The sequence below is a fragment of the Capsicum annuum genome, unplaced genomic scaffold (genome assembly GCF_002878395.1).
Source record: "Capsicum annuum cultivar UCD-10X-F1 unplaced genomic scaffold, UCD10Xv1.1 ctg78299, whole genome shotgun sequence".
Taxonomy (NCBI): domain Eukaryota; kingdom Viridiplantae; phylum Streptophyta; class Magnoliopsida; order Solanales; family Solanaceae; genus Capsicum; species Capsicum annuum.
The window spans coordinates 14623-25536 of record NW_025888777.1 but is presented as its reverse complement, the minus strand read 5'-3'; the positions used below and the strand labels follow the sequence as shown (position 1 = coordinate 25536).

At 34.1% G+C, this 10914-nt stretch overlaps 1 protein-coding gene and 1 pseudogene across 1 annotated transcript; both read left to right on the top strand.

Annotated features, from left to right (window-relative positions):
- The first annotated feature begins 1921 nt into the window (after nt 1–1921).
- On the top strand, nt 1922–7638 carry LOC107868654. Its single transcript, XM_016715328.2, is given in 9 exon segments — nt 1922–2026; nt 2205–3023; nt 3339–3494; nt 3591–3845; nt 5725–5910; nt 5997–6156; nt 6159–6817; nt 7101–7256; nt 7333–7638. Coding segments are annotated over 8 exon segments (2658 nt in total). The 5' UTR covers nt 1922–2026; the 3' UTR covers nt 7600–7638.
- A 1371-nt stretch (nt 7639–9009) lies between these two features.
- On the top strand, nt 9010–10530 carry LOC124894916 (annotated as a pseudogene).
- Nucleotides 10531–10914: the final 384 nt, after the last annotated feature.

Genomic DNA, 10914 nt, shown 5'->3' with positions numbered 1-10914 from the left:
TTTTTAATAATTTGGATCCTCAATGCAATTTTTTATTTTTATTTTTTTAAAAATTTTATAATTATTTTTTAATAATTGGATCCTCAATCCCATTTTTATTTTCATTTAAAAAAACTTATTTTTAATTTTATGTTTAAATAAATTTATAATTATTTTTTAATAATTTGTTTTTTTATTTTATAATTTCTTTTTAATAATAAATTTTTTATTTTTATTTTTTAAATAAATTTATAATTATTTTTTAATATATTGAACCCACAATGCCAGGTGTCAGCTTCCAATTGATCGTTTTTGCCACATCAGCGTGTGTGTGCAACACACACTTCAGCCTATAGCTGATTAGGAAAAAAATGTCCAATTAAAACAAAATTTGGAGGGTTTAGGGGTTTGATAGGTACAAGTCTTAGTTTAGGGGCCTAAGTAAATTTTTGAGACAAATTTGAAGTCATATCAATGAATTTGACCTTTTACTTTTGTGAGGGATAAACATAATTTATTATTATATAACGTTTGTAGTTAGATATTATTGTATATAGATAACATAAATGAAGTAGTATTGATTAAGCATACTATTCCTATGAGTTGTTTGCAATTGAAACTTTGAGTGTTAACTACCCGTTGACTTGTATTCATTTTCACCATCTCAAACTCAAAGCAACAATTTTAATGTTTCATTATGGCAAACTTGATATATAAAATACATTGTACTCAAATAGATTTATTCGTTCAATTCGATATCTTTTAAATTTATTTTTCTAAAATTAAAAACCTACCAAACTTATGATTCTAATAGTAACTAGTTTGATACAATTAATTCGGCTCGTAACATCTTTAGAATCAATTATAAAACTGAAAAATATCAGTGGCTAATGACAAATGTTGTTTATGTGGTGATGATAAAGTGAAGACGCAACTGCATTTATTCTCAGAATGCAGTTGGACAAATAAAGTGAAAAATGAATTAGAAATTTGGTCTGGGGTTACATCACATGGGAAGGAGGTGGCACAATGCTTAAGCTGAATTAAGGAGAGGCACTAGAAGTAATTCAAAAAGGAGGTAGCTGTTGTTATTTTGGCTGCAAAGATATATCACACTTGGTGAGCGCGAAATTGAAAGTTGTTTAGAGAGATAGTTGTACATACAGAGAGTGCTATGACATAGATTAAGAAGAAGATAGTTGGAAAAATGGAATACTTGAAACACATTAGGAAAGTTGGGAGATATAGATATTTACTTTAAAAGTTTTGTAACTAGATTGATGTCTTTGGTTAAGGTTTAGGGAAGATAGTACTGATGACTTCCTCCTAAAGTGCTCTATAGGTGTAATTTTTTTTATTGTTAATGGTAATTCTTCACAGTTTATCAAAAAACACATGGCTAATTTACCGTAATATTCCTATTAAATGATGTTTACTTTTTAATTTGAAGAAAAAATAATTAATGCAAAGGGTAAACATGAAAAAAAAATTGTCTATTCTTGAAATGACAAGTAAAATGAGAAATTAAATTAGAAAATTTAAAATAAGTAAAATAGGACGGAGGGAATATATCTCTGATAATTGAGAATTTAGAATTTATTTAGAATATCAATACAATGTATAATATACTACTCCTTCCGTCCCATTTTACCCGTTCCAAATTTTCTAATATGGTGTCCCATTTACTCGTCAAGTTTTTACTTATCGAGAAAAGACAATTTTTTTTTTTTTTCATATTTTACGCTTTGCATTAATTACTTTTTCTTTAAATTAAAATGTAAACATCATTTAATAGGGGTACTATGGTAAACTAGCCATGTTATTTATTATTTTTCTTAATAGTTGTATCATCCCAATTTGGGAAGAGTAAAATGGGACGGATAGGAATTTATGAGAATTTTAGGAATTAGCGTTGAATAATCAATATACACCAAGTTCAAACGTTATTAATGCCTATAAATAGTGAAAATTTGTGAAACAACTGCATCAAGTTCTTCAATATCCACTAATTACCAGCTTTTTCTGAACTCTTCACTGCACTTTGAAGGTACTCTTAGCTTTGTTCTTTCTCTTTAGCTCTTTATATTGTAATAATGTCTTTATTTGTATATTGTGTGGCTACGTTGCTGGTGATTCTTTTTCAATGTGCTTTCAGGCTGACAAGAAGAGAGTTTTATAAATTGAGATTGAATTTGTTTATCTAATTGCTAATCTATGTTTATCAGATGTCAGGCTGTTCAAGTTACCATTTGCTTTCACTAGCAGTACTCTTACTGCTAGTACCGATTGATGGAAATTCACAAGCTCATTCATCGACAGCGGGCAGGATGAAATCTGCTGTTTTTCATTCGCCAAACTTTGTGCTGACACCTGGATTAGTATCTAACAAATTTTACTACAACATTGATTTTCCCAAAGGCCATATTGCTGTAAAAGATTTTTATGCTGAAGTTGTTGATGAGGCAGGGCATTCTGTACCCTTACATGAAGTATACCTTCACCATTGGATTGTAGTAAGATATAATCAACGAAAAAGTAACCTATCAGATATGGTTGTTCATGGCAACTCAGGAATGTGTGATGGGCTTTTTGTTCAGCATTTTGGTCTTGGATCTGAGACGCGAAAAACAGCAACATATACTCCTGACCCTTATGCTATTGTAGTAGGTGATCCAGCGGACGTGCCTGAAGGATACCAGGAGAGGTGGTTGATCAATTTACATGCCATTGATACGCGTGGGGTTGAAGATAGATTTGGATGTATTGAGTGCAGGTGTCATCTTTATAACATCACAAAGGATGAGAATGGTAGAGATATAAAACCAGATTACTTTGGAGGCTTGTCATGTTGCCCTGATAAATCTAGATGCAGGTTGAGAAGAGGATTCAGGGGTCCTAAGAGAACTTTCTACCTGAGGTACACTGTGAAGTACGTTGATTGGGACGCGACCTCCATTGTGCCTGTTAGAGTTTATATATTTGATGTCACAGATGGATGGAAAAAGCCTGTAAACCCAACGGCTGTGGCAAAACATCCGTGTCAGGTGTGTGTAGATTTCCTCTACTATATGCTGTATTGTTTCTTAATCTATCTAAATTTATGTTATCCTTGAGTTAATCTATGTGCCTTGGACTATACATGTCCTTGCTAGATGTTAGTGTCTCTAGTAGTTGTGCAGTTTTGGAGAATCTGACCCCGAGTGCAATGACATATATGGTGTGTCCAGGCAACATAGGCCTTAATACAGGACAATGCCGCGAGCAAAAGATATATATATCTTTTTTTCATAGAGCAATTTATTTTAGCTCTTTGTTACCTTGTTCTGCCTGGCTAACACTTCAGGCAATCCTAAATGCAGCTTGAATACGAAGTGGAGCCATGTTCTGCAAATGAAAATGTTCGCGGTTGTACTCATGTAAGACATTTAAGTGTGCCCTTTCCCAATGGCGGGGATGTCATATATGGAGTTGCTCACCAACATAGAGGAGCAATTCGTTCAGCCCTTTACGGAGAGGTACACCGAGTTACTTGTTACCTTATGTTCCTTCTTATGTTTGTCTACTTTTTAGTTACCTAATTGTATTGATTGTTTTCGTTTTAATTGAACTAGGATGGGCGCGTCTTATGCTCTTCTAAGCCGATCTATGGCAAAGGAAAAAGTCCAGGAAATGAAGCTGGTTATGTTGTTGGGATGTCTACTTGTTATCCTAAACCTGGTTCTGTCTCGATCAGAGATGGGGAGATGGTTACTTTAATTGTAAATTATAGCAATGCTAAAAGGCATTCTGGAGTGATGGGGGTGTTTTATATCTTGGTTGCTGAATCATTACCAAAGCCTAATTTTGTTCTGAATTCTTTTGATGGAGTATGAGATTTAAGTGTTTGACCTTTATGTAACAGTTATTTTATACTATAATAATATCTCTCTATAATAATCATATTTTTTTTTTGGATGCAACATCTCATGTTATGTCATATTACTTTCTCCATTTTAATTCTTTCCACGTTTCAAAATAGTTGATTAAAAACATATTTATAAAGGATTTATTTGTTAATAGAACTTTATTAATTATATTTTTAAAATATAAATTTAAGTATATGCTTTGTTTAATCAATTTATTTTTGTAAAACGAAAATAATACAAATATACCTCGAACTATAAAAATTGGTACATATACATTCTCGTGGTTAATGATTTGAGTTGTAGATACCCCTTACCTTAATGAAAGGATACTATCAAGATATTATTCCTTGACATTTTTTTTAAGTTTCATTTATCCAATTAATTAAATTAACCCAAATTAAATCCCACAATCTGATCAATTGCCCGACCTGCTGCACCACCCGTACCATGGAATGTTCAGAAGACCCAAACAAAAAACCACGCGTTTGTCTCTCACTTTCTTTTCCCTCTGTCTCAGTGATTGGAAATTATGCTCCCATGGAATATTATGCTCTAGCTACTTGAGCTGTTAAGCAAATATGGGATCCCAGCAGTATTGGAAATCAACCATTAATTCTGAAGATGAATACCTGAATCATATTAAAAGAATGGAAAGAGCCCAAACATGCACCCTGATGTTCCTCTCTACCCAAACATCTTCGTTGTTTCAAAAAAAAGTTATAAAGGGCAAAAGAACAATACCGCAGAGTCACAGACAATTCAGTACAGGTAATAGAATAACCATCTCCAGAGATGGACATACACTGAATCAAAGAGAGAGAGGAAGAAAGAGGGAGACGCATGTTTTTTTATTGGGTCTCCGGAACATTCCATGGGACGGGTCGGGTCGTGCGATTTAATTTGGGTTAATTTAATTATTTAACATAAATAAAATTTTAAAAAAAGGTCAACGAATAATATCTTGACACGTGTCCTATCGTTAAGGTGAGGAGTATATACAGTCCAAATTATTAATGGCAAGACAAAAAGTATAACGAGGAATATATATATACCATTTTTCATCGTTCAGAGATATATTTATGGTCATCCGTTTAAACTTATATGTTATTTGTTTAATTTGTTAAACTTTCCTACTTAACGTTATCTGATGCAACTCCTCGTGGAGAATTACTTCAAGGATACTAATCTAACCTTTTTTCCTCAATTGTAGACAACCTTGTTTACGTGCACAATAATATGTTTTAATGAAGTATATTTTTTTCGTTTCGATCGCTATTAAAGTATTAAAAGAGATTTTATGAAAATAATAGATTATCACCGTATTATTATTTATGCGGTGTCAGGGTTTATCAGAAACAACCTCTCTATTTCATCTGAAGTAATAGCATCAACTACATATACTTTACCCTCCTCAGATTCCAAAGTCAAATGTAAATATTTGTGTTTCCACTTTTACAAGTGTTTATTTGCTTTGGACGTCGAACTCGAAGATCATAGCACTTTTTTGAGAGTTTGGATTGGGTGCTCAATATAGCATTATGTCAAGGCATTTCCTTTTAAGTTGTCTTTGATTAATTTTTTTTAAACAAAAATTAGCCCTAATAACTCCGCCCAGTGAATTCGCTTATAAAAAATAAAACTTATTACAAACAAGTTTATTTATTCCAAATCATCTATAGATAGTGTGAAAGCAACTAGTTTAAAAGCAGATATATGAGCAAGTCATGAAGTCAAGACCTTGACCAAACCTACTTTGACTCATCAGTCTTGCGTTTGTGAACTTGTTCACAACGAATTGACTGCTATAGTATAATCACACTTAAAATTGATCTAAAATCAGATTTCATATGTTCATAATAAATCAACTTATTTACCCTATGTTAATTATATTTTACCTTTTTATTTGTTTCTAATTTTTGATTCTCCTATATATATGTTACCTCAGTTATTGATTTTTCACATTCTGAGTTTTTACTCTTTTAAAGTGAAAAAAGTGATCAAATCTTTGCTTCAAGAGCTATATCAGGTAACGATCTGTCTACTCATATATTTTTTTCCTCTTGGTGCATGGTTTAACCTACTTTTTTATGTTTGCTAATCTATGTTTATCAGATGTTAGGCTGTACTGTTTACCATTTGCTTTCACTAGCAGTACTCTTACTGCTAGTACCAATTGATGGAAATTCACAAACTGAAACATCAACAGCAGGCAGGATAAAATCTGCTGTTTTTCATTCACCAAAATTCGTGCTGAAGCCTGGATCAGTTGCTAACAACTTTACTACAACATTGATTTACCTAAAGGCCATATTGCTGTAAAAGATTTTTACGCCGAAGTTGTTGATGAGGCAGGGCATTCTGTACCCTTATCTCAAGTTTATCTTCACCATTGGGTTGTTGTAAGATATAATCAACGAAAAGATAACCTATCGGAGATTATCGCTAATGGCAACTCAGGCATGTGTGATGATGGGGTTCTTATCCAGCATTTTGCGCTTGGATCTGAAACGCGTAAAACATCAACATATATTCCTGACCCTTACGCAATCGAAATTGGTAATCCAGCGGACGTACCTGAAGGATACCAAGAGGGATGGTTGATCAACTTACATGCCATTGATAAGCGAGGGACTGAAGATAGATTTGGATGCATTGAGTGCAGATGTCATCTTTATAACATCACAAAGGATGAGACTGGTAGAGATATAGAACCAGATTACTTTGGAGGCTTGAAATGTTGTCGTGATAAAACTAGATGCAGTTTGAAAGAAGGGTTCAAAGGTCCGAAGAAAGCCTATTACCTTAAGTACACTGTGAAGTATGTTGATTGGGATGCGGCCTCCATTGTGCCGCTCAAGGTCTATATTTTCGATGTCACAGATTCATGGAAAAGGCCTGAAAACCCGACAGCTGTGGAAAAACATCAGTGCCAGGTTTGTGCAGTTTCCTTTCCTATGAAGTGTTATTTCTTACCCTTATCTAATTTATGTTACCATTGCCTTGCTATAGATTCTCCAGGAGTTCAATTTTTGAGAATCTGACAGGAGTGCCACAACATTAGGCCTTAAATAGATATTGTTCATGTTCTATGCACACCTATTTGTACACAAGACTTTCTCATGGACCAATCATATATTTCTCACTCATCAATTCGATTTTAGCTGTGTACTTCCTGTTTCTATTTCTCTAACAGCTCAGGCTATTCCCTGATTTCAGATTGAATATCAAGTGGAATCATGTTCTGCAGATGAAAGTGTTCGCGGATGTACTCATGCAAGAAATATTACTGTTCCTTTTCCTGTTGACGGAGATGTCATCTATGGTGTTGCTCACCAACATAGAGGATCAATTCGTTCAACCCTCCATGGAGAGGTACTTTGAGCTACTTATCTTGTCTACGTTCTAGTTAACATGGTTGTATTGATTGTTTGCGTAATACTTGAACTAGGATGGGCTCATCATATGCTGTTCTAAGCCGATCTATGGGAAAGGAAGGAGTCCTGGAAATGAAGCTGGTTACGTCGTAGGGATGACTACTTGTTATCCTAAACCTGGCTCTATCAAGATTAGGAAAGGAGAGATGGTTACTTTTGTGGCAAATTATAGCAGTGTCAAAAGGATTGGTGGAGTGATGGGGGTGTTCTATATCTTGGTTGCTGAAACATCACCAAAGCCTGAATTTGTCCTGAATTCTACAGTTGGGTTAAGATTATAAGTGTAATTGTTATTGGCAACTTGTGCTGGCAGACCTTTGTGTAACAGTTATCTTTATATAACAATATTTCTCTATAAAATATTTGTCATTTGTGGATGCGATCTTTCGTATTACTATTCGGATCTTATTAATGATGTCTTAGAACTCTAAATTTGACTATTGCTATAGTATCTTAATATTGAGGGTAGAAAGGATAAAATATAATAGAATTTCTTGATTTTATAAATTGAATTAGTGAATTGAAACAGTTGCTTTTACTATGGAGGTAGTACTCCCTTTATTCCATATTAGTTGTCGAGTTTCTCTATTACACATCTTTTAAAAAATCATAAATAAAAAGGGTTATTTTACCCTTTAGAAACTTTTTTTGGTCTTTACAAAAAAAGAGAAAAATGTTACACTTTGGAAAAGACTTAATTGCTAGAGTGACTGTGAAAAATGTAACGAATTCTATCTATTTTTTAAATTAACAAATAATTTGGGACAAACATATATAATAAGGTGGAAAACTAATGTGTAATAGATGGAATAATTCTGTATATTTTAGTGTATTTATTTGTACATTTGTATAGCTATAACGCTAGCGGTAATTTTTCAACTATCTTTTGGGTTGATAAAAATTGGATTTTATAAATTGGGACTGAAATTATTAAAAAAAGTTAAGGTGAAAATCTTATTTAAGAAGTATCAAACAAAAATTATTCTATCTCAAGAAGATTTATTTGATTTGACTTTGAAGATAGTAGCACCTGGTAAGAGCTTGGATTAGGTGTTCGATATAAATTATAATATCATGCTAAGACATTTCTTTTAAAGTTTTCTTTCTTTCTTTCTTTCTTTCTTTCTTTATTTTTTTTAAAAAAACTAGCCTTAGTGTTTATTCAAAATCATCTATAGATAGTGTGAAAGCAAGTATACGATCAACAAAAGTAGTCAGGACTTGGCCAAAAATATGTAACCTACTTCGACTCATCAGTCTTGGGTGTGAACTTGGCCATAAAGAATTAACAGGTTATACTTGTCTTGGCTGTGTGAACTTGTCCATAAAGATTGGTTACAGTATAATCGTACCTAAAATCAATGCAAAATCAGATTACATTTGTTTATAATAAATTTGACTTATTTTTCTGATGTTTATTATTTATTTATTTATTTCTAATTTATGTTCCTCCCATATATATATGTAAACCCAGTGATTGATTTTTCACATTTTGAGTTTTTACTCTTTTACGGTGGAAAAAGAGTAAATCATTGCTCCAAACGTCATATCAGGTAGCTCTATTTTAAATCTTTGCTCGAAAAGTCATATCAGGTGGCTCTGTGAGTAGATATCTTCCTCTCGTTTATTTAAGTGCTAAATTCTTGATTTGTACTCCTTTCATGTTAAATAATCTATGTTTATTAGCTAGTATGCGGTTATGGTTTTGACCTTTCTCCTGACCATGCTTAGTTTGCTTTGTGCACCGAGCTAAGAGTATTTTTTGGCTTGCTTGTCTATGTTTACCAGATGTCAGGCTGTTCAAATTACCATTTGCTATCACTAACAGTACTCTTCCAATTGATGGAAATTCACAAACTCAGTCATCAACTGTAGGCAGGGTGAAATCTGCTGTTTTTCCATTCACCTAAATTTGTGCTGAAGCCTGGATCAGTTGCTAACAACTTCTACTACAACATTGATTTCCCTATAGGCCATATTGCTGTTAAAGATTTTCATTCTGTAGTAGTGGATGAGGCAGGGGACCCTGTACCCTTGTCTCATAATTATCTTCACCACTGGATTGTTGTAAGATATAATCAACGAAGAGATAACCTATCGGAGATAATCGCTAATGGAAACTCAGGCTTGTGTGATGGGGTTCTTATGCAGCATTTTAGGCTTGGATCTGAAACACGTAAAACAGCAACTTATATTCCTGAGCCTTATGGAATTGAAATTAGTAATCCAGTGGACGTACCTGAAGGATACCAAGAGGGATGGATGATCAATTGCATGCCATTGATACGCGTGGGGTTGAAGATAGATTTGGATGCACTGAGTGCAGGTGTCATCTTTATAACGTCGCAAAGGATGAGAATGGTCGAGATATAGGACCAGATTACTTCGGAGGCTTGAAATGCAGCCCTAACAAAACCAGATGCAGGCTGAGAGAAGGGTTCAAAGGTCCGAAGAAAGCCTACTACATGAAGTACTCTGTGAGTATGTTGATTGGGATGCGGCCTCCGTTGTGCCTCTCAAGGTTTATATTTTCGATGTCACAGATCCATGGAGGAGAAAGCCTGGAAACCGAGACAGCATTGGTAAAACATCAATGCCAGGTGAGAGCAGTTTCCTTTTCCATAATGTGTTACTTTTTAGTTTATCTAAATTTATGATACCTTTGGCATAATCAGTGTTGCTCAGACTAAAAAAGCCATTAGCTGAACATTCTCCGGAAGTAGTGTAATATCATTTTTGGAAAGTCTGAACAACAAAGATCTTATATTGATATTGTCATGAACACAAGACTTTCATGTGGATGAGTGAGATAATTTTTGTTCATAGATCAATTCTGTGTTGGCTCTTTGCTACCTGATTCTGTATGGCTAACAACTCATGCAACTTCCTGATATCAGATTGAATATGCAGTAGAGCCATGTTCTGCAGATGAAAATGTTGGCGGTTGTACTCATGCAAGAAATATAACCGTACCTTTTCCTATTGATGGAGATGTCATCACCTATGGTGTTGCTCACCATCATAGAGGAGGGATGCGTTCAACCCTCCACGGAGAGGTACTCTGAGCTACTTATCATGTTATGTTCCTCTGATTTCTCTCTACTTTCTTGTCCGCATTGTGGTATTGATTGTTTTCGTTAGAATTGAACTAGGATGAGCGTGTCATATGCTCTTCTAAGCCGATCTGTGGTAAAGGAAAGTCCGGTAAATGAAGCTGGTTACGTCGTAGGGATGTCTACTTGTTATCCTAAAAACCTGGCTCTATCAAGCTTAGGGAAGGAGAGATGGTTACTTTAGTTGTAAATAATAGCAGTGCCAAAAGGCATGATGGTGTGATGGGGGTGTTCTATATCTTGGTTGCTGAAACATCACCAAAGCCTAATTTTGTACTGAATTCTACAGTTGGATTAAGATTATAAGTGTAATTGTTAATGGCAACTTCTGCCGGCAGACCTCTATCTAACTGCCATCCTATATAACAATCTCTCTATAACAGTTATGTTTTGTGTGGATCTGGTATATCTTCCATGTTATGTCATGTTATTCCTTCCGTCTCAATCTGTTTGTCTGGTTTAACTTAACATGGAATTTAAGAA